The sequence below is a fragment of the Glandiceps talaboti genome, chromosome 7, assembly GCF_964340395.1.
Source record: "Glandiceps talaboti chromosome 7, keGlaTala1.1, whole genome shotgun sequence".
Classification (NCBI taxonomy): domain Eukaryota; kingdom Metazoa; phylum Hemichordata; class Enteropneusta; family Spengelidae; genus Glandiceps; species Glandiceps talaboti.
Window position 1 is genome coordinate 3,805,276 of NC_135555.1, and position 25,445 is coordinate 3,830,720.

General features: G+C 35.5%; 1 protein-coding gene across 1 annotated transcript in view; it reads right to left on the reverse strand.

The window, feature by feature from the left end:
• Window positions 1–5,688: 5,688 nt before the first annotated feature.
• The window catches only part of LOC144437400 (uncharacterized), a 35,930-nt gene continuing 16,173 nt past the window's right edge, over window positions 5,689–25,445 (reverse strand). The window contains exons 17-36 of the mRNA XM_078126330.1: window positions 23,928–24,053; window positions 23,108–23,245; window positions 22,499–22,562; window positions 21,684–21,832; window positions 20,113–20,324; window positions 19,396–19,593; window positions 18,628–18,715; window positions 17,950–18,114; window positions 17,284–17,461; window positions 16,598–16,802; window positions 15,315–15,421; window positions 14,160–14,349; window positions 13,693–13,938; window positions 13,056–13,227; window positions 12,412–12,613; window positions 11,770–11,939; window positions 10,774–10,833; window positions 9,866–10,080; window positions 8,753–8,894; window positions 5,689–7,380 (exon numbers count right to left, since the gene is read on the reverse strand). Coding sequence (XP_077982456.1) covers window positions 7,192–7,380; window positions 8,753–8,894; window positions 9,866–10,080; window positions 10,774–10,833; window positions 11,770–11,939; window positions 12,412–12,613; window positions 13,056–13,227; window positions 13,693–13,938; window positions 14,160–14,349; window positions 15,315–15,421; window positions 16,598–16,802; window positions 17,284–17,461; window positions 17,950–18,114; window positions 18,628–18,715; window positions 19,396–19,593; window positions 20,113–20,324; window positions 21,684–21,832; window positions 22,499–22,562; window positions 23,108–23,245; window positions 23,928–24,053 — 3,216 coding nt within the window. The 3' untranslated portion in view covers window positions 5,689–7,191. The remainder of the gene's footprint in view (window positions 7,381–8,752; window positions 8,895–9,865; window positions 10,081–10,773; window positions 10,834–11,769; window positions 11,940–12,411; window positions 12,614–13,055; window positions 13,228–13,692; window positions 13,939–14,159; window positions 14,350–15,314; window positions 15,422–16,597; window positions 16,803–17,283; window positions 17,462–17,949; window positions 18,115–18,627; window positions 18,716–19,395; window positions 19,594–20,112; window positions 20,325–21,683; window positions 21,833–22,498; window positions 22,563–23,107; window positions 23,246–23,927; window positions 24,054–25,445) is intronic.

A 25,445-nucleotide genomic window follows, 5' to 3' on the forward strand; every position in this document is an offset into this window, starting at 1 on the left:
CAACTCACGTAATCAAAACTTTAAAAGCAGTCTAACAGTCCAGAGAGCACTACCAGAACAGCATGCAAAAATATCACTGAGTGTTAAAGGTCCATGCCTGATTATAGAAAGAGTAGACTTTGACTGAGAAATAAACACTGGTAGAAGTATGGAAAAAGCTGGTCCAGAACAAAACACTGATCCTCTGTAATCCTTATGTCTCAGAGTCAGACTGATGGATGGATGGACATGTCAGCAAAAAGACAGACAGACAGAGACAGACAGACAGACAGACAGACAGAAGTAACACTGGTAATATTTTCACAACAAACGTTTTCCAAACGTAGCAGACATTGTAAGTAACATCAAATACCAATGCAATCAGTCCAGCAGATTTTTTTACTTCACATCATTTACAAACTCACAGACACTTCACTATGCCTGTAGCTACTGAACCTCAGTTCAGCCGTGTTAAAAAATACACACAAATATGTACACACTCACAGACAGACACTTCACTATGCTTAGAGCTACTGAACCTCAGTTCAGCTGTGTTAAAAAACGCACCCAAATATGTACACACACTCACAGACAGACAGACACTGCACTATGCTTAGAGCTACTGAACCTCAGTTCAGCTGTGTTAAAAAATGCACCCAAATGTGATAAAACTATAAAGGTTGTATAACATCTCTCCTTCTGTGATGAACATCAAAATGAAAAGCATGTATCTAGAAACCCTTTCAGAGTAAGAGTGCAAGTCTGACTTTGACATTAAGTAATGCATCATTATTACATTTTTTGTCCAAATTGAAAAGTTATCAAACATAATTATTTTAGCTTAGTAGACATGCAATGGGAAATCACTCGGATTAATCAAAGATAAAATTCAATTTGCAGCTTTCTGTACTAAGCCATAATGACCGAGGATGTGTTACCATAGCGACCAGATTACTATATTTTTTTTCAGTTAGTCAAATCGTATGATTTTATAGATTACGCATGACATTCTTGTGTAAGTAGGTGACAAGGGATAGAAAATAGCCTGTAATGTATGTACAAAGAGAGGCGTACGTCCACTGAAAGGAGTGCACAAAGTTGACCTGGTGACCCAGACGGCACGTGTAGTTTAGATAATACCTGATACACTTCGTCTATTCTAGCCAAAGCTTTTGATATCTAATTACCACAATAAATCTAACCTAGCTGTCTAGACAATCTACATCATGATATTACAAGTTGTAACATGTAATTGTGTCATCTAGGTAGGACACAGGCAACCATATTTTGTCTCCAACTGTGTTGCTTTAAAATAATTACTTACACAAGTAGTGCGTTAGCTTTGTCACTGACCTAAATACCTTGCCTATAAAGTCTATGTGTAAGTGTCATGTATGACAGCATACAAACACCAAACTCAGACATACATAGTCCCCCCCTTTTGGTGAAAGGTCACTGCCACACCCTTAAATGGAGGTCAGTGAGAAAATGTAATTTTAATATGTAGTACAAAGACCACATAAAATGTATTTTAATCTTCCTATTCCATTGGGTTAATTAAAAAAATTCAGACAACTCATCAAGTCAGAAGAGATTACCCCTCAGAAGAAACCTGCCTTCCACAACACCATGGTGCATGGTGGGAGTGTTTCAGAGTGTGTTTCTAGGTCAGGTCATCATCCTTTTGTTGAAGAGAACTGAGGTGTGACTTTAAGGTTACCCTCACACTTCATCAATTAACCATGGCCTCTAGGCATAGAAGAGGACAAGTACACTGACATATTCATCTGTACTGATACCACCATCCTGCTATAGTTAGCACTCAAATCATTGTAAACTGAACTGAACTGAACTGTATTGTACTGCAGTATACTGTACTGTACTGCATTGTACTGTAATGCACTGCACTGTACCGCAGTATACTGTACTGCATTGTACTGTACTGTACTATACTAAACTGTACTGTACTGCACTATACTATACTGTACTGCACTATATTGTACTGTTATTACTGCACTATACTGTACTGCACTATACTGTACTGCACAGTACTGCACTATACTGTACTATACCACACTATACTATACTGCATTACACTGTACTGCATTATACTATACTGTACTATACTGCATTGTACTGTATTGCACAGTACTGCATTATATTGTACTGCACAGTACTGCACTATACTGTACTGCACAGTACTGTACTATACTGCATTATAATGTACTGTACTGCATTATACTATACTGTACTGCAATATACTATACTGTACTATACTATACTGCATTACATTGTACTGTACTGCACTATATACTATACTATACTGTACTGCACTATACTGCATTATACTATACTATACTATACTGTACAACACTGCATTATATTGTACTGCATTACGCCACATTATACTGTACTGCACTATTCTGTACTGCACAGCACTGCATTATACTGCACTGCATTATGCTACATCATACTGTACTGCACTATTCTGTACTGTACTATACTGCATTATACTGTACTGCACTATTCTGTACTGTACTGTACAGCACTGCACTATACTGCATTATACTGTTCTGCACTATTCTGTACTGTACTACACAGGTACTATGAAGGAGACATTCATCAGCTTACTTTTATATAAAGAATACAATTTACACAAAAGATTTGTTTTGTTTGAAATAGCTTTATTGGCACAAATCATTAAATTTACATAGATTTCAAATTTAAATAAACATGTAAATTTTCAAATACAAGAAATATATAAATTCATCCAAATACCATGACAAACCTGTGTGTTTGCTGAATTTACTTAAGTTCACTATCATAAATTGCTTAAACTATTTACAAATATATCATTTGAAATTTTTGGCAATTATTGGCTTATTCCCACTGAACCAAATATTTTCACAAATCTGCAATCAATGCAACAGATGTATATATATATAAATATATAGCTAAATCACAAATTTTTTAATTATATTTGTTAAGACATCATGCACCCATAGTGGGAGACAGAAAAGAAAACAAAAGAAACCAGTACAAACATTTGAGGGCGCTCTTTCAATACTACAACTTGGTTGATTGCAAACTTTGTGACAATGGTGTATTTACACAGGCGCCAGTGGTGATCAGATAATCGCAGTCGGCACAAATCCAGGCGGTTTTGATGATATGATGGCAGCTTAATGTAATAATAAGTACATCTTTGTATTAAGCCGATCACATAGTCAGATTTACATGAATTAGTAAATGATCATGTCTTATGTAGCTTGTATCATAGACAGTGGCTCTCTTCCACTGTCTATGCTTTTATGCATTCTATCAAAAAGTATCAATAATCCATTTCTAGTCAATATTTTCTGGGTCATGGTGACTCGGTTGATTATTTTCAGGGGCAAGAAAAAGGAAAAAAAAAAATAAATCTAACAAGAGACATACATTTCTTGACTCAAGGTTTGACAAATTTCATGAGAAGTTTCAAGAGAAGTACCTGTACACATGATAAATCACACAACCATGACACGATTACTTTGTCTCTAACAGACTCCATAACAGCATTATAATTGAACTCCGTGTCAGTTCCTCTCCCTAGACTATGCCAAGCATTACTGAAATTATTTACAACATGTATCAATGATATCTGCATTTCATACAGAAGCAGGGTTTATTTGGTGATAAACATCTCAGACAAAATGTTTGTTGTCTGAGGTAATACCAACTCTTCCTGAAACTATTTTCTAGTATTAACCTTGATTATCACTTTAGTGAAACCATGTTGCAGTTCAACTACTTACAAAATGACTACAAACTTAAAAATAGATGTCCACGCTCTCACTGAATGACATTTTCCAAGTAAAAAAAAATGACTTTATTTCAATTATAAATGTAATTTAGAGAAAATAGTGATCTTCATTGTATACGTTAAATGTTCATGTTTCTAAACGTGGTAATTTTTCATTTCTATTACCAAATGTCAAAAATCATTTCATGCGTTTTTACTTTCTCATCTCACAACCTTCAAACTAATGGACCAGTCACTCGGTTGTAAAAATAACTACATTCATTCATTCAAATATTGGGTCTTCTTGGTATATTACAAATTTGACTTTAAATGGAAGTTTTCAGTGCAAAAAAAAAGAAAAAAAATTCGAGTTCTAATGGTAGTGATGAATTGAGGTCAAACAGGTGATGAAAAACACATAAGGAAACCAATATTGCCCAACTGTTGCCTTAAGTTAAATACACCATATTAGCATATTTTCATGTCAAAACAAAACATCAGAGTGAAAACATAAAAAAAATAAGGTTGCACTTATAAAGTCTGACACATTTTTCTCACCAAAAGTCTTCAGGAAAAATATGCATATATACACCCCCCCCCCCCCCTCCTTTCTTATATAGAAAAGGTAGCTGTAATTTGAAGCCTACATTAATTTAGCTACACCGTATACATGTGTGTTATAATATTTACAATAATTGTACTCTATATCTTCTAAGTTTTTTAACTATACAAGCATATTTGTCCGATAAGTACTTTTGTTAAGCATAGTCTTTACTCTTTACTACACAATACAGTTTTATACTGCTCATCATTCTCGCAAACCAGAGTTATTATTTCTACCACTACATTTCGGTGGGAGGCTCGTTAAAAACGTTGCCGTAAAACAGGCTGTGGTTTGCGATTATGCTGGTCATCAACTTTTGATAAGTAGTTAGTTTCTTCAATTACATGGTTAACAAAATACTAGCAAACCACAAATATATTTCTTTGTTCATTTAAACGAAAGAGGAGTCACAAAAATAAACCTACAAAATAAATATATACTTCATAAACTTTGGGTTCTGGAGTCATTTCATGATTTTACATCAATTAAATTTTGTACAATTGTCATGGAACACAAAAATTGAAAGTTACTGCACACTATTATTATAAATTCAAGCAGTAGTCCACATACATATGTGTTAGATGAACAATAAATATTCATTACTCCTGAGTAGTTGTTACCTTAAGATAAATAACCACAAACATGTATTGTCCATCTAATGTACATGTACGGCTGCCGACTCCCATGAAGCAATGCCGGCCACTGATAAGGACAATGAATGTGAATCAAGTTGCAATTTCATGTTTCTTGGTATTTGTGTCAAATTTATTATGTGATGTGAATCATTGAAAGAACTCCAGAAACCAAAGTTTATGGAAATGTGCTATTTAGTAAGTTTGTCTATGTATACCAGTAATATTTTTATTCAAAACATAAAGTCAGAAGTTTGAAGTTTATACCCTCTTGGTTTCTTGAAATGGAACAAAAAGTCATATATTTTCTCTCTTTTTTTTTGCATAGGTAATATTCAAAGTGCTGGTTCCTCTGTTATCAGTACATGAAATTCACAAAAAGTCCATAAAACTGGCACCAGTTTGAGTGAATCCTAGATATAATATGAGCTGTTTTATATCAAATGCTGATTATGTCTGTGGTCTGTACAGCAAATCATGCATAAATTGACAAACCGTAACCCAGAAACTTAGCTATCTGTGTCGTCTGTCAGGCCAGTATGCTGTGTGCTAGATAGCCAAGTCTCTGAGCTAACAAAATATGGATCGATAATATATCAACCGAGAACTGAAACTGCATACAGATAAATCTATTTCAAACATATGGTAGTGTATAACTACTGACAAGATACAGTATTTCACTATCCAGGTGCAGAATCAGGTAGACATATTTCAAAGATAAAAGTAGAATAAAGTAGCCAGTATTGAGGCACTGATTAATCCTCTATTTGTATTCAACATAATCCAAACACCTTGAAATGATTCATTCCCTTTTGACCAGACATTTCTTTTGTTATTTGTTTCATCTAAACAACAATAAGTTTGATTTATATGTGTATTCAAATGGGTAACATTGTTGAAAAGTGCATGCAAACACTACATACTGCATACAAAAATATTTCCTAAAGTGTATAATTAATGATCGTACACACCCCCACATTTTTATATTTTAATGTCTAGGTACATTTGTTGACATTATTATGGCAAGATACACACACTAAATTCCAATTTGTAAGCCAAACTAGACAAATGTCAGTCAAACCAGGCTAATCCTTGTGTGGACAGAAAGATTTTTTTAAACCATTGGTGTTTGGATAGTACAGAGGTGAATGGTGTACACACAGCAATATAACACGTTACAACATGTAATAAAATTGATATTATAACACAGACAATGTTTGGACAGTGTTGAGTAGAGAATGACCCCTCAAATGTCTAGACACAGACTATTACGTTTCAGTAATGTGTTTACCTACTGCAAATATTGTCCAATCAAATCTCTGTTTCTTTGTCTGCCTATCTGAAAAGACTGAGTCAGCTGTCTTTTATTTGTCCAAAATAAAAACTTAAGAACAAACAGTATGACTGTTTACTTGATGTCAAAATATGTCACATGTTCAGGTTATGTAGACATAGTCGTAACATTCAGTAGAAAGTACAGGAGAACTGTGTCTCCACCAAAGTATCGGTAGACTGAAATTCTATCAAAAGGTAATGACCCGTTTATTTCATAGTGCCACACACCCAAGGCAGATTGTTGTGTCTAGAGAAACCACTTCATCATCTCTTCCTGCCCTCATCCAAGTAAACTCCACTCACTCCAATAATATTCCAGTATACTTCATTATGATTGTCTCGTAGATTATTGGCCATCTATAGGATATCTTGACCAATAAGTTTGAATTGTTTCCTCTCAAGTACAAATTCAATGCCACCATATGTGTATAACAAAATGTCACACGTATAATACATATATGCATGTATTAGTCATAGCTGCATATGAAAAGGATGTATTCCAAGCTACAAAATATTACAATACACACACTTCTTAAGGTAAATGCAGTATCCAGCACTCAACTTGAACTTGGAGATCATTTTGGAACTTGTAAACATGCCCCAAGAAGACAAATTAAGTGTAACATCAGTAAGCTCAACTGTTCCATTGTTACAGTCTCCCTAGACTGCTTAGTGACACTGACGCCGACTATTATGTGTTCCATATGGACCCGGCCCAAAGGCAAAAATAAAGTATGACGTCGGCAGACTCAAACCCTGATTGTTAGTCTCCCAATACAGCTTAGTGACAAATCTGTGTTCCACATGAACAACAAAGGTAACATATACAGTAGAACGTTGGCAGGACCAAATCCTGACGGTTACACGCTCTCCCCATACAGCTTAGCAACAAGGCTGTGTTCCACATCAGTTGCAATAACTAACATAGATTCATACTTGCCAGGATGTTCTGGTTTGAAAATAACCGGTAGATTGACATAGTGTCTTGGCTTCACTAAGTAGTGGCTATGGTTAACGTGAAATGGTGGTCTGGGGTTGACAAAGGTTACCTGAAAAAAAAGAGAGGTGAGGATAGTGAAGTCACACAGAAAGTCTACAATACAACTCTTTGTATAATTGCATCTAATTTCACAATAATGACCACTGTAAAATTCACATAAGTGTTAATTGGACCACATTGGCCCAAATAGGGCACATTTATACAATACCTTGTAAACTACTCTCCCTGACAGAGTTCATTACAATACATTGGTTCTGATGTCATGGAATGGATACATATGTCAATGACTTGTAAACTACTCTCCTTGACAGAGTTCATTACAATACATTGGTTCTGATGTCATGGAATGGATACATATGTCAATGACTTGTAAACTACTCTCCTTGACAGAGTTCATTACAATACATTGGTTCTGATGTCATGGAATGGATACATATGTCAATGACTTGTAAACTACTCTCCTTGACAGAGTTCATTACAATACATTGGTTCTGATGTCATGGAATGGATACATATGTCAATGACTTGTAAACTACTCTCCTTGACAGAGTTCATTACAATACATTGGTTCTGATGTCATGGAATGGAATGGATACATATGTCAATAACTTGTAAACTACTCTCCCTACCAGAAGGTAAGCCAGCCATGATAAATCATACATGTGATGATGGCATAGTGAAGGAGACTACACTATAATTCTAGATATTAACACAATACTAGCCTGAGATAAGACATTTTCAGATAAGTTACCATCAAACTCAATATCTTTGATATCATATTTTAATTAACTATCACTTTTATGTTATCATTTATTTATCATTTCTATTATCTGTGTCATATTTATGAGTTTATTGCACTCTGAAAATCAATTATATATACACACATATTTTTACACATAATATGTCCATGTATGGCAGAGATTTGGATGTGCTATTGGGAGATACAGAAAGTTTTATTTTAGCCATAACTTACCATATATGGGACACTGCCTTCGTTCTTGATGGATAGTTATGATGAAAACATTGCCATAACTTACCATATATGGGACACTGCCTTCATTCTTGATGGATAGTTATGATGAAAACATTGCCATAACTTACCATATATGGGACACTGCCTTAGTTCTTGATGGATAGTTTAAATGAAAACATTGCCAGAACTTACCGTATGTTAGACACTGCCTTCGTTCTTGATGGATAGTTTAAATGAAAACATTGCCAGAACTTACCGTATGTTAGACACTGCCTTCGTTCTTGATGGATAGTTTAAATGAAAACATTGCCATAACTTACCGTATGTGGGATACTGCCTTCGTTCTTGATGGATAGTTTAAATGCAAACATTGCCAGAACTTACCGTATGTTAGACACTGCCTTCGTTCTTGATGGATAGTTTAAATGAAAACATTGCCATAACTTACCGTATGTGGGACACTGCCTTCGTTCTTGATGGGTAGTTTTAGTTTACATACTTTGCCTACAGCTGTGATAGGGAATGATAATGTTTGTTTGGGTAGAATTACACCAAGATATGCAGTACTGTCTGTGGTTGTATCTGAAATTCTATAAAGAATACAGATATGTTAGTATTTATGAACATCTCGAACATCGTTTCTTGGACTATGTGATATGTTAAGGGTCAGCAAGGAAATGAACAGGAAATTACTACTAGGTAACAGGAATTACGTAATGTTTGGCATTTTAGTGCACAAAATTTGTTATAAACTTCATTGAATGTTTCTTACTTTATAAAACTTAGGGACAATTGCACAATGTCATACAAGCTCAACAAACAAACTTTGCGATTTCTGGACTTCATTTTGCACTTCTAACCAAAGTTTGAAAACTTTCACACCTTCAAGGATAACATATTCTGTATTTACTCCTCAGATGTTCAAAAGTAATTAAAATTTACTTATAATGTGATATACAGTGCTGGGTTTCTGGTAATATTTTGATGTGTTTACCATGTTTTCATACAGTATCAATAGTAGTGTTGTGACCACTACAGTTTTCACCATGGTTCATATCATAATTTTTATATAAATGTTACCATGTTGGCGAACATTTGTTTAGGGAGAAGGGGGAAGAGTTTTTGGCCAAAACAAACAAAAGGTTACATATTGTGATAGTTGATTTTCCGGTTCCAAGATGCATTGCGTGAGGACGGCTTTTATGTTGTTACATTTAGTCTTGTTTTGTCTTTACTATGGTTGAAATGACATTTTCATCAGGAAATGATGGACAGACATGTTGACCTCTTTGATTACGAGTGATTTTACAGAACAAAGACTAAACGTTATCAATGACAGAGAGGGATTTTATGGGTGAACACAGGGTACAGTCAGGTGACAACCATCCCCCTGAGAAGCGCGTGCAAACCCCTCAGCGCATACATTATACATGGTATTGTATGGAGAGATGCGCAATGCGTCTTGGAACCGGCAACAGGTCTATTGTGTGACATTGTTCCTTAGCATGTTATTTTAGTAAACAGAATTCTTTATTAATTAATTTGACTGACTGTAACTTACTTTGATTTAATAGATAATCTACTCTTACTATCATAACCACTATCTCCAACTCTAGAAGTTGTACTTGACATTGGTTCTTTTTGGACCACTACACCAGTGGCTACAGGTCCTCGTCTATGTGTCTTGGTTGATGCAGACGCTGCCTTCACGCCATTACCTGCTAGTTCTATCTTTATCTGATGAACATTAACAGCTACATTCTCTTTAGAGTTGGCCTGTACAGGAAATAATAACATTAACAGCTACATTCTCTTTAGAATTGGCCTGTACAGGAAATAATAACATCAACGGTACACATTTATAAAGTGCCTTCCAAAATAAAATTGTACGTCTCAATTTTACTGTTCTGTTGTTGTTTGTTGTGCTTTGTCTTTTTTTGAATGTCTCTTTCATGTGATAGTTTATATAGAAGTCTGTCATATTATGTGTATACGCTAACATGTATGTTTGTTAGTCACTAAGGGTTACAAGTTTGACTAACTTTGCTATTTCTTGATCCTTTTTGCCATGTAGATTCTGTATATCTATTTTAAGGTTAATTTTATCATATTGGTGAATAAATATTACTATGATTGTCATGATCATAGTACTTTACAATTTTCACCCCTGGCACAGACTTCTTTGTGCACAGCAGCCCAATAACTTCCACTCCCTGGGGAGCATACAATCCATTGCACCCTCTATAAGTGCATAGGATTAATTTAAAAGCATTCACATTGCAACCTCTATCCTACCAGGTCCCCAATTATACAGCTGGGTTGACAAAGGTATAATCCTGGTTCAAATCTTGCCAAAGGACATTAGCCGCTCAGAAACAAACAAATCCTATAATATTCAATAATATTCTGCAAAATGATGCAAAATATCACATATTTGCTACAGAAACTTTTTTGTAAGTATATACCTACCTCTAATTCCCAAAATTGAGAATAGCTACCAATATCCCTTGGAATGAATGTTACAGGAATCTGTAGGAATAGGTGAGTTATATAATATATTAGAAATGGAATTCTCATTCAAATCTGAGTACCCTTTCTGACACTCACACATTGTGAAATGGAAGCATTTGCCAGAAGACTGTATGTAACATATAAATGTATCATTTTGTCCTTTTATCCTCATTTTTTTTTGTCTTACCTTCTCTTCTCTTTGTATCTCTAACTTTACTAAGATGCGCTCATGAATAGTTATTTTCCAATGTGTTATACATATGGCAATCAAGTATCAAAATCTGAACCTGTTTCTGTGTCTGTATCTGTATCTGTATCTGTATCTGTACCTGTACCTGAACCCAAATCTCCCCAAATGTGACAGAGAAAGGATAAGAAATGAATTGTGGGTCTGAACTAATTAGACAAGACTTAAGATATCCCAATCAATATATGAACAATGATTTAGAACTATGAGCTGGTATCCCTAAAAAGATCTTCACATTAGAACTGATATAAACACACAAACAAACACTGGATGCTCTTAACAAAACTAAACTCAAAATGTTTCCAAAATTTGTGACTAGCTTTTGCCCTGTCAATAGAGCATTACCAGGTCAGTAAATGTAAGAAGAACAGTAAGATATACAAAGGTGTCTATGAGTCTGACATATCAATTTAATATGTAATCAACATTTTAGGAACACAACACTGCTTAGTGTCAGTCTTGCTGCTAGACCCCTTGGGCTATTCTGCTCACTGTGAAGGCAACAGCAAGCTACTAGTGAGGGTGAGAGCCCGAATGGTGTTCCACTCTCGATAAAGCGATATTCGGTTGCTTATTGTATCATATCAGAAGAAATCCAGAGGTCTAGCAGCTAGACTAGTTTTATATGTGAAATGGGTGACATTGCAAATGATATTTCAGTTTTTACAATATGTCTTCTTATCCTAACATACGTTATATGATCCTACCTTGACACTTTGACCAGGTGCAATCACACCAAGTTGTTTGACAAATCTGAATGCTGTGTAGGTGGCTCTGTATACTTCCTTCTTGTCTTGTTTCACATAGGCAGGAGCTATTGATGACAAACTCCACCTCATGACATCATCAGAAACATTCTGAAATTCCAAGCTGGTCTCTGAAAGAGTTGAGAATATTCAAAAATGAAGACATGAGAACTATTTCTTGGTAATGTGTCAGGTAATATCCTATTCGGTGCATTCACAATGGCCATAGTTTTTGGTTTTATGTGTTTTTTTCCCTGCAAATTTTTTTTTTTTTTTTTTTTTTTTTGGGGGGGGGGGGGGGGGTTGAATGTGTAAAATAGCAAAAGAAATACTTAAATAATGGGGATAGTGAGACAATGCAAGCAAGAGGTAGCTAACAAATACATAGACAGAATCATCAAAATTACATTTCTCCACTCACTTTAAATAGTTCCTTTCTTGTAATGTTATTTTCATATTTGGCAGTTTTATGTACAACAAACAGGTGGTGTATGTATTTTCTTTGTACCAATTCAGAGTAGTAGGTAACAAGAGAAATCCTTTCTTACAGTCAGGCAAATAGTAATACATCATATTCTAAAACTGTGCTAAACTTTATCTTACCTGTAGATTCACCAATTCTAGTTATTGGAAATTCTATTCTTTTACCCAATACTCTGATTGCTGGTGTGGACGATGATTTGGTTGGAATCATTGTAACACCAGGGGTGGCTGACATACTTGGGAGGGACAGAAGATCTTGCCGAGATGTAGGATAAATAGAGGTATCCATGGCTAAATCTGGACGGATCTGAACTCTTACTTCCTATAAATGCATGGTAGTAAATTGTGATCAGAGCAAGTGTGATTCAGTGATCAAATAAAAAATCTTTGTCCAGTCTACTCTGAATACATACTCTGTTATGGTAATTCAAATTTACAGGTACATATATTTATACATGAATACATTCAAACACAAATGGATAACCCTTAACACAAGTGAAGCACTTCTTATACATGAACACATTCAAACACAAATGTACAACCCTTAACACTGGAGTAAAGCTCTTCTTGTATTTGTCACACTTACTTATAATAATGTCCATATCAAGTGTGAAAAAATACTCTTTCAATTGCTTTAATTATAAGCCTGGTATGTGACCTTTAGTCAATTTGTAAAGTGTGATTTCTCGTAACGAACAGCAGCCTGATTACAGTGAATGACTAACCACAAGAGACTTGAGCAAGTCTAAGCTATATGTATTTACCTTAGTAACACCATCACAACTGACATAGACTGCACCTCTCCATGGTAGCTGAATACCTTTAGACAGTAACGATGAATTGGGACTGACATAGACTAGTAACTGACTTCTAGCTTCAATCACTCCATTCTGTGGTGTTATGGTTAAACTGTGACCTGGCCAACTTATTTCAAAACTGAAATATACAAATGTCATTGTTCTGATTATCTGCTGTATATACCATACAGTGTGTGAGCACTAATGAAAGTAATCAAATAAAAAAAAATATCATATCATACCATATCACACCACATCACATATCATATCATATCATATATCACACCACATCATATATCATATATCATATTTCTTATCATATTATATCATATCATATCATACCATATCACACCACATCATAAATCATATCAGATTTCATATCATGCTATGTCATGTCAAGTCAGATGAAATCAAATCTTATCTATTTTAGCCATGAGTAATACAGAAATGCAGTTTTTGAAGGGTGTCTTCTACAAATAGTTGGGGTTTTTTTTCTGATTTTCTTTCTGTAAGGTGTATTGTGTGAAGATTCCTCACATCACATCACACCATATCACACCACACCACACCACACCACACCACATCACATCACATCAAATCTTACCTAAGTCTTCGTTCTGTGTAATTGATAAGCTGAATGCGTGCTCTGCTGATTGGTGCCTGTAAGTTGGACGTGGCTGATAGAATCACAAATTCTGGAATGACTTCCCAGTGAGTTAATGTACCTTTCTCTTCATAGTCTATACCGTTGTCCATACATGATTTCAATGGTCCTGTAGACAATGCTGTACTGTTATCACACTTACTGATTTGTGTAGGTGGTGTATGAGATACATGGACCAGACTAGGCCTGTTATTGATCAAAAGAAAAACAAAATAAAAATTAATGCAATGTCCAAAACTTGCTCAACTTCCTGCCAAGAGTCAGCAGAAATGCTATTTCAAAGTGACAGAACATGACAAAAATAGTCTCTGGAACTCTCTAGCAAAAGATATGAGACTGGCCATCTGGGAAATAAACCTCCTTGTAATTAACAGAACTCAAAATGAGTACATCATATTAATACATACCTGTGTCCTGTGTCTTCTTGCATCTTAGTTTCATCCATTAACCCTGGCAGTACTGACACACTTGTTGCATCAATATCTAAATGACCAAATAGTTTATCACTGGGTGGACTTCCAACCAATGCAACCATTAGACGAGACATGCAGGAAAAGAACAGCTGAGAATCATTGGGCTGAGCTGGCATATCATACACTGAAAGGAAATAAAAGTAATTTTTATATGACAGTGATGTACTTTGGAAAAAGATAATTAAGTATCCAAAACCTTGTGCCGCGTTATGTCAATCAGGGATGACGTCTATGCCTGGCTATAAGGGCAATAGTAGATGTCTATTACCCTGAGGGCCATTATATAGCAACTACATCTCAAGGCTGAAAGCTGAGAGAAATAGTTTTTACACAACAGAACGAGGGGTTGTCTACTAGTGCCTGAATAAGGCCAGCCGATAAGTGTTTTATAACACATCACATTCTCAGGCAAACCATAGTCAAAGCAAGTCACCAATAAGTCTTCCAAGCTACAAATATTGACCTAGGGAAAATAGAACACAACTAGTGCCCCTATATGCAAATTGAGGTTACTATGGGTCAATTGTCCATACCATGTGGTACGCTCTAAGCCAATCACTGAAGGCTATATGAACATGTGTTATAAATCAAGCAACTGTAGTTACTCAAATTCCAAGGAGTTTTCAAAGTCATCTGTTATTCTTGAGATTAATTTATGATATTTTTACAGATTAATTGAATACCATTTATTTAATATAAATGACAATTAAGTATATAAAACTTATCCAGTTTTGTGTTCATGTAAATTTTTGTCTTTAAGAGAGTTCACACTACAGCATTGGTAGGTTTACTCAAGGCTATCATGTATTGAAGTAAAATTTTGTTCCAAAAACAAAAACTGAGAATTGTTACTTGGAATTTTCAACTGCACACTTCAGTCTTTGTCAATATACTTTATGTTGGAATAAAAGTTTACTTTGGTATATTGATTTACCAACGGATGAATTTTTATGTGAAATCGAGGCTATCTTAGTAACTTTGTTCTTTAGGTTCTACAATGACTGCACTGGAATATCCTAATGATACATAAGTATAAAAACACTTTGCAACTGAAAATCACAGCAGCTGAAAACAAGCACTCAATTCTACCTTCATAGACGTAGTCTTCACCAACATATGGCACATCAAAGTTGATTCCTTTCAGTGGATTGTTATCAGACAATGTCACAGGTTTACGTGAAGATTTTTTGCTTTCTCTGTGTATGAAAGGAAAATATTATTGTTAGAAGCCAGACATTCAAGTTTTTTTATATATTATTTATTTGCCAGAGGTCAAAAATTTTTTACATATCAAGTGAGGAAAATGAAATAATCAAGTAATCACATCGCAAATGAGAAAAAAGTATATATAACAGAATAACTTGAACTTCTGGCTGGACCACAAAAATAGTTTGTTCAAACTAGTCGAGTTCGAGGCCCAAGGAAAACATATGCAGTAATATCATATAAAAGTAACCAAAAAAAAAACTTGAAATAACAGACCAAAACGAAAGCAAAACACACACACACACACACACACACACACACACACACACACACACACAAGCAAGCAGGGAAACACACACACATTAATTGTACGACTGTAAGCATTTGTTACTGCTGGAAAGTTCGGGAGTAATTAATTCACTGCATGCTTAGAGACAGTCTGTTCAAGTATTAGTGGCGAAAGATAGAATTCCTGCTATAATAATAATAATAATAATAATATTTATTACAACACTATAGGCCAATACATGTTATTCAACAAACTAACTACCTTTACTTGACAAAATATTACAACAGCCAGTCAGAATTATGACATCACACACATGTATGTCAGCTTGTGCAAATGCACAAAGAGAAAGAAAGTGAGGGAAGCATAAGAGGAGCTAACTAAGAAACTGGTGAAGGATAAAGAGGGGATAGGTAAGAAATAGGGAAGGGGAGCGAGGAAGGGGAAGAAAGGAAAATAGAATGCCTGGAAGGATGGGGCTAAATAAGAAATATGAAAGGGAAAGATAGGATGGAGGAAGGAAGGAAGGAGAGTGAGAATTGAAGAAATGATAGAGAACAGCTGAGTAAGAAATAAGGGAGAAGAGAAAGGGTGATGAAGGGAGGAAATAAGGAAAGAAGGGTAGATTACCTAGGTTGATGAAAAATATAGACGGGGGCAGAAAGAGTGTGGATGATGAGTATGACATGAAGGAGATTATTAAAGGAATGGTCAATTACAAAGTATGAGATTTGAAAGAGTGAGTGGGTGAGTGAGTGAGTGCGTGCGTGCGTGCGTGTGTGCGTGAATGAGTGAGTGAGTGAGTGAGTGAGTGAAGTGAGTGAGTGAGTGAGTGAGTGAATGAGTACTTTAGTAAAACAAACTGAAGTCAAAAGTTTACCTTCTATATTGTTGTCTTGTGATTTCATCTCCATAAAAGAATCCAACAGCTGCTACAACTTTAGACTGACTATAACACAAGGCAGTCTCTCTATCACTTGTATTCACTATTACTGTTACCATTCTACTACCCTTCTCTGATATGATAAACTCACTAGGATCAACTACCACACATCCCTTGGCTAACTTAGTCTTAGTACTCAGATCTGAAATACACAAAATGGTGAATACACATTAAAGGCCAGGGTTTCAATCCCAGGTTCTCACATTAGCGTTATTTTATCAGTGGATCCACACGGAGTACAGAGGATCATTTTCTGTTACAAGTAACACCATCTGTTGTCTTGCAAATAAACTATTTGGATTTTACAAACAAACACAAATATGTGACGTCTGTTTAAAAACAAAAATATCCTACAACCCACAATATATTTATACATCTCTCTGAAAACACGTTTCTCTCTGAAACTTCTTTCCCAACAATACACTGGAAATGAACCTCATAAAACACAAATGAACACAAAAAAATATCCAACAATACATTTCAAAATATCTCTGAAAACACACTTGGACACATCTATCTGATTTGTACATCAAAATCAAACTTCATTATTATGTATATCAATGCAAAATAGCAAACAATACCCAGTATATTTCTTTCCCCACTAATACATTGAAGTCACTTACCTGCAAATGAAATAGCTTTAACAAAAGCAGACCTAGGTCCAGTATTGTGAATTTTGATCTGTGTCACTTTGGGTTCATTTGTAGTTAATGTTCCTATGTTAGATACATAAGTACTACCCATTGTTTCAAACTCTTTGATGACAAGGTTACTTATTCCACCATAACCAGACAATGGCAACTGTAAGTAAGGAAAAACTTGTCATATTAGTATTCTGGCAAAAAACAGGACTGACAGAAAAAAATGTTGGCAAGAACTGAACAGTTAGCCATTTGTTGTCAATGCTACAAATCTGGTTTATCTTAGGGGGTCTAATCCTATCCTCTTCTAAGTTCTCTAACCCAAACCCCCTAGCTTTGATATGTATATCCTTTGTACTGTCAGCCCACTGTTATTAGAAATTCTGGCTGAACATTCATACTTGACAAAGTTCAAATGTACAACAAAATTACTTGCATATGGGAAGAAGGGTTTAACACATTCCAATTAAATTATCTCAGATTAAAGAATGTCTGACGAAGACACGCTTTTCCTGTAAGTCATTTAATGATTATCTTGGGTAAGGAAATATGGAATATGTTGGAACTGGTATGACAATGTAAAGGTAGAAATTACTTCATAATGTTTGCTACCTCCAGCATGTGTGGTTTCATTACCAGTTTACTTACCACATATTTGCTACCTCCAGTGTGAGGTTTCATTATAAGTTTAGCTTGTCTGCATGTAATACTGGTTGGTGCAAACAGGATATGTAAGGAGAAATCTTCTGATGGTTTGAGAATGACATCCCTGTTGTCTGATAAGTTGTCTTGGTGACCAAATGAACTTTGTAACTGTGTTAGGAAACACACAGAGAAGGAATCAGAATAGTTACCAAAGATAAAGTTACCGTTTTGGAGTCAGGTTTAGAGTGGAGTGAGTCAGTATGTACCTTTCACCCAAATCACTCAGATGTCATCAGTCAAATAATGTTAAGCCTTCTGGTCAGGTGACACCCTAGTAAACTCACCTGACAGTAGAATGTGGATGCTTGTAACTGTAGTTATGGTTCAGGGACAAGCCGGTGTTCTTGAATTTCAACAAAATTTGTTACTGATTCAAAATGCATACTAATCTTTAAAACCTGACACCCTTTATTTAGGGTGCAATTGCATAGAGAAACCAAGTTAAGAAATTTATCACCTAACACCAAGTTCAAAGAGTAACAGTCCAGAAAACTGAAACACACAGGCAGACAATACAATAAAGTCAAAATTCAGGAGTCACCTTTTACATTTGATTTGTACTGATTGACTGGTATTCAAGAATAAAACATTTAAAAAAAATAACTTTCTGTAATAACCCACCTGGAAGTCTGAATGCTCAGCTCTAATGAATACTTTTAGCTTCATTATGTCTGTTTTGGAGTTATTTCTCAAAATCACTTTCTGTTGCCTGTAATATTGAACAAAATGAACATGAAATTTCTCTGATGACCACCCATTGTGAATTATGATACATATGGACAATTTGTATATACAGCACCCAGTTGAATGTACAAACCATCAAAGCTTATAGACTACACACGCACAAAGTCAGAGAGAGAGAGAGAGAGAGAGAGAGAGAGAGAGAGAGAGAGAGAGCGAGCGAGCGAGCGAGAGAGAGAGAGAGAGAGAGAGAGAGAGAGAGAGAGAGAGAGAGAGAGAGAGAGAGAGAGAGAGAGAGAGAGAGAGAGAGAGAGAGAGAGAGAGAGAGAGAGAGAGAGAGAGAGAGAGAGAGAGAGAGAGAGAGAGAGAGAGAGAGAGAGAGAGAGAGAGAGAGAGAGAGAGAGAGAGAGAGAGAGAGAGAGCCATTTGAATGTACAAACCATCAAAAACGTATGGACTACACACAGATAGTCAGACAGACACACACACTTACAGCATCAATTTCAATATTCAAACCATTGAAGTTTATATGCAGAGCCTACACACTAAGATGCATGCCAACACGCATGCATGCGCGCGCACACACACACACACTCACACATACAATATTGTATATACACACACTGACACAATTTTTTTAAATGTGAAATTCTTGGATAGTTTTGAATACAAATCAATTTACATATTACTGAGACTGGTGGTACTCACAATGCTCTTCCAATAGGTACTCCTCCCCATGCTACAAACTGTTTATTACAAAGCAGCATACTAGTATCTTGTTTACTGTGATGTGATGGTACACTACTTGTATCACTTCCTACTGATACTTTCTCAGGTACTGTACCCTTGCCTTTCAACTGAACTTCAAAATCAGGCCCATCTGGCTGAATGGTCATGATCAGTACACTGTGAAACAAATATAAATACACCACATATCAAATTAGTGTTTTATTTTCTCCTGGGTAGAGCGCTACAGTGCATAAAAACAAATGGACACTTCAATTTGCACATTGACCATAGAGGGCACTAGTCACTTCCAATATGGATTTTGATATGGCGTAATTCAGTGGATGTTTGAAGTTAGACTATTGTGCCATAAGTTATAACTGTTGACATATACTACCTGTGATGCAAGCATCAAGTCAATACTTCTGTAGCAATTCTACAATGACTGTCTTCCAACTACAAAATGTTCATGGTTACTATATTCTACATGAATGCTCTAAGGCACTGAAAAAAATTTGAAGCCGTTGTACTATTTTCTGTTTGTGTTCAGGGTACAGCAGTTTGAGCACAATGGCACAAAGCACTAGATAAAAAATTATAACATTATAACACAAAATGACTGCTCAGCAACATCTTATAATCATGCATTAAATGAATAATGGCCGTCCAGCAACTGAACCAAAACACAATTAGCCCTACCTTTCAATAACTACTGGTGCATCAACTGGAGTAAATTTCAAAACTATATCTGTGACTTCATCTGGTTTTAGGGTCAGTGAAGCTGGAATCACACTGAAAAACTCGGTGGACTTGGTGACTTTGAGTTCTACAGTGACTGGTAGATTACCAGCATTCTTAAGTGGTAAGAACTGAGTGGAAGTTTTACTGACTGGTGCTGACAATACAAGGGGCTGAAAAGAAAAATAATATCAGTTGAAACAAGGTGATAGATTCACTGGCCTGACGTGTGGACACTATAGTCTGAGGGATCAAACTCACTGGCAAGTCATGTGGATACTATGGGGATCAAACTCACTGGCGCGCCTGACTTGTGGACACTATGGGGGTCAGACTCACTGGCCTGTCTTGTGGACACTATGGCAGGGTTCTCCCCAGCTTGAGAGTAGTCCCGGACACTAATTAATATTCATGCTAATTTGCATAATTAATATTCATGAATAAATTAATGGTACACTCAAAGTACATGGTGTGTGATCAAAGTTGCTAACAAAAAACTTAAAACCAACTTTTATTTCTCTACAGATTTATAACTCTAATCTCAATCTTTGTACATCGATTTTTTTAAATCACAGTTTTTGATTAGTTTTCTCAGAAAAGCTAAAGTTGTTTCATACTAAATATCAAAACTCTAAAAAGTTGCGTATACCCACACATACGCATTGCGTTTAGACGAAATCTCGTGATACATGAGACATCGCGATAGTTTGTGACGTCACCACCCGCCATTTTGGAAATTACATGTTGTCATCGTCGTGCGATGTACGATCTCAAACTACTAACTAAAAGTGTTTTCAGAGTAAAATTGAACAGAAAACTAATGATCGGACACAACGTCAACACTTTATAAAAGGTATATGAGGCTGTTATACTTTTTTTATGACGCTGAAGAATGGTAGTCGAAAGTCTGTAGCATCGTGTTTGCCATGTAATTCACACGTACTCACTGTATATGAGATATCAATGTATAACGTATAGCGTCAGCTGTTGTCAGTTCACGTCTACATTGTTCGTTTCTCAAAGACATTTTAATACTTCATTATCTTTTAAATCGATACGCCCATGTGGGCAGAAAATGAAAGTACAATTATTAAAGTGAATGTGTGTGGGGTGTCGAATGGTAACCAATTGAAGGTGGTGGACGGCAACTTTGAGTAGTGGTCGCCAAGACTGAGTCCCGGACGCTAGCGTCCGGTGCCGTCCAGCGTGAGGAGATCCCTGTATGGGGGTCAGACTCACTGGCCTGACTTGTGGACACTATGGGGATCAGACTCACTGACCTGTCATGTCATTAAATTTGACCATTCTTACACTGATGTCTTTCATATTGGGAATTGAGGTATCTAGGTGTTTACTATACTCAACTGTGTTTAGTCCTGGACACTTGTATCTTTGATCTTGAACACATCATGGGTTAAGTCCATACACTTTCTATGAATAGGCTATATTCAACACTAAAATTACCATTTCCTCTTTCATGGACACTTCACTCTGACATCATTTTACTCGATATCTGAGGTAATTTCTCTTACCTTGTTTAGAAGTTCTTTAGGGATATGTAATCTGGCACAGCCTAGTGTTGCTTTTAGTACTCTACTAGCAATGTTATTAGCCGAATCAGGTGTATCAAGTTCTAAGTCAATTCTGGCTGTGATATCTTCTGCTTTGCCAAGTACTGTTACTGAAAATAAACACATCAAATTGATTCTTTTTTAATACTAAATTTCAGTGTGCATGGATTCAACATAAAAGAGAAGTTTGTAAGCCTAACTATCTTCCCTTAGTATTAGAAAGTTTGTCAAATACAGCTACCTATCATCCACTCCTTTGAACTCTTATTTTGGAATTCAAAGAAAAAATATTTGTATTTGTAAATAAATGGTGGCCATACTGATGACAAAGTGGATATTTCATTTGGAATTTTTAATTCATTAAACAAATTTCTCATGTTTTCCTACTTGGGAAAACAACATGAAATAGCACTGACCTAGTCCATGTTAGTAATTCAATGTATTGCAACAAATAAAAAGTGTAAAAAGTTAGTTATTGACCACACTATAAAAACAGTTTACACACCTTTTTATCTTAAAGTTTTTATTTGTTGCAATATATTGAGTACCTAACATAAACTTAATCAATGCTGTGTCACGTTGTTTTTCAAAGTAGGAAATTTGTTATGAATTAAATATCCAAATAAAATATTAAATTTGTTATACATATGGCCGCTGTAATGTGGTGATTTGGATGACATATTGGGTATTTCGTTTGGATTTTTATATATGCTTGATGTCTCCTTTCCTACTGAGATAAATTTGTTAAAATTGTAATGACTTTAAAATCATCTTACCATGGTCCAGATTTCTCTGTGGTGCTTTGAAGTCAACCCATATTAACATAGGCTCAACTTCACTCTGCAAAAAAAGCAAACAATAATTCCAATGACTAAGTGTATAGTTAGTTTTTCAAAAAGAATGTTCTGAAGATGTTGACATATTCAACACTTTATTGTTTCTCCATTGTTGTATTGCAGTGCTCATGAGCATTGATTCAAGTATGTTTATTTATTTTCATTATGACTGATGTTAAAAAACACTACTAATGACCTGCCATCATTCAAGAGGCTAGCATTTATGGCGATGACCTGACATGTGTGTAATGAGATAGTATTCCCCAATATCTGTCTTCATTCAGCCAAGGAAAATAGGAGTGACATAAGGGGCCTTGTCAGCTTGAGTCAAAGCCGAGAAGTGACAAAACCCTTAGGACCATCAATATTTTCCACATAATTCATTAACAATTGAGTAATGATGTTTTTGAGCAATTTGATTTATACTAGTATTTGAAACACCACAAAACAAATGACATGCATTGGAATGACAGAACAACAGGGTATAGCACCCATATTTTCTGTTTGAACACATTCAACTTGGGCTTGCATAACAGCTGTAAATTTTACCTTGTTATCTGTATATCCAGGTAGAGTCAGACTTAGAATGGAGGAGCCTCTAGGAGTCAATGTTCTACTACTTGGTGAAGTGCTCTCTATTCTGTTGTCAATTTTACCAAAGGAGAAACAGTGCCAGGCCACGGAACTCTGTCATATCATACAAAATAACAAATACATGTCAGGTGTGTTTTCTCTAAGGTTACTGTTACACTTATAAACTAATGTTCTACTATGCAACAAACTCTATGTTCTGTTTTCAACTTTTCCAAAGGAGAAACCCTTGTCAACTTATAATGTAAATAATGTAAATAATAAGACATTGGATAAAATTAACGTGTCCAGTGATAGATTATATTGTAAGTACTGGACTACTGGACCACTGGGCAAAGTTCTCTATATTCTATTGTCACCTTTATCAAAAGCCAAACAGTGACACAACTGAATCAGTGTTTTGCTAAGTAGGTAAATTCTACTTGAGTTCTCCCCGTTTTCATGGTTCACTCACCAACTCATGGTACAACATATGGAAATACTAGTACATGTAGTATTTATATTGTATCAGATCCCACCACCCCGCCCCACCCACTATTCTTAGGGTTTCAAACCTTAGTAAAAACACTTTGAATTTTGTCAAATACAATTCTTAACATCCATTACATGTACGTATGTGGATAAAATCAACAAACAGGCATAATACCATAATTACACTATGCTTGCAAGGATATGAGTAATTTCACAAGAAAAAAAGTTATAAATACAATTATTGGAAAAAGAAATGATTTTAAGTATGAAAAGGAAACTGCATGAAAACTTTAGGGGAAATACTTACAGTAGAAATGATAAATCTAACAGGAACAGTAGAGCGCCCTCTATTGTACACTTTTAGTGCTTTCGATCTACAGCTGCCATGAACAACGTCACCAAAATTCAATGTTTGGTTGTCATCTGCTTCAACCTAATGTTGACCAAAGAAAGACAAAGAAATTCTCAATACCCATTTTTCTTAATGTAAGATGTTGATACTGTTGCAAGAATTTCTCACAATATTAAGTATCACAGTATTACTTTGAATAAGTTGCCATTATTGATAAATCCCCACATGATTTCCTAAGGAAGATCAGGGAGGTCCTCAACATCAGATGCTACAATCCCAAGATCAAGTCAGATGCAACTGTGGTCATTCTGATGAGGATCGTCAACCAAGACGGATCAAAGGCTTACCACTAAAAACTTTGAACTGCTTGTGCATTATAACTGGTGTAAATCACTTTAAATGTACTTTTAAATGCATGTCAAGAATGTTAAATATGCAAATTATACTGAATATTAATGTATGCCTGGCATTACTCAATGGCATGGCCAAACCTAGTCTGTAAGATACACAGTGCAAGGAGCCCTTATACATCAGTCATCACCCCAAAATGAAGACTGTTGAGGGTATATTAAAGTGACATGACATATTTTACAATCTAGGAAGAATTCTTACACAGTTAGTAGAACCAGATCCTACAACCAAACTTACATGTATGTTGGCCTTCTCTGCTATGACATGTATAGTTTTAATACTAACACATACTTACATGTATGTTGGCCTTCTCTGCTATGGCATACATAGTTACAATACTAACAAATACTTACATGTATGTTGGCCTTCTCTGCTATGACATGTATAGTTTTAATACTAACACATACTTATATGTATGTTGGCCTTCTCTGCTATGACATGTATAGTTTTAATACTAACACATACTTATATGTATGTTGGCCTTCTCTGCTATGACATGTATAGTTTTAATACTAACACATACTTACATGTATGTTGGCCTTCTCTGCTATGGCATGCATAGTTACAATACTAACACATACTTACATATATGTTGGCCTTCTCTGCTATGACATGTATAGTTTTAATACTAACACATACTTACATGTATGTTGGCCTTCTCTGCTATGACATGTATAGTTTTAATACTAACACATACTTACATGTATGTTGGCCTTCTCTGCTATGACATGTATAGTTTTAATACTAACACATACTTACATGTATGTTGGCCTTCTCTGCTATGGCATGCATAGTTTTAATACTAACACATACTTACATGTATGTTGGCCTTCTCTGCTATGACATGTATAGTTTTAATACTAACACATACTTACATGTATGTTGGCCTTCTCTGCTATGACATGTATAGTTTCAATACTAACACATACTTACATATATGTTGGCCTTCTCTGCTATGACATGTATAGTTTTAATACTAACACATACTTACATGTATGTTGGCCTTCTCTGCTATGACATGTATAGTTTTAATACTAACACATACTTACATGTATGTTGGCC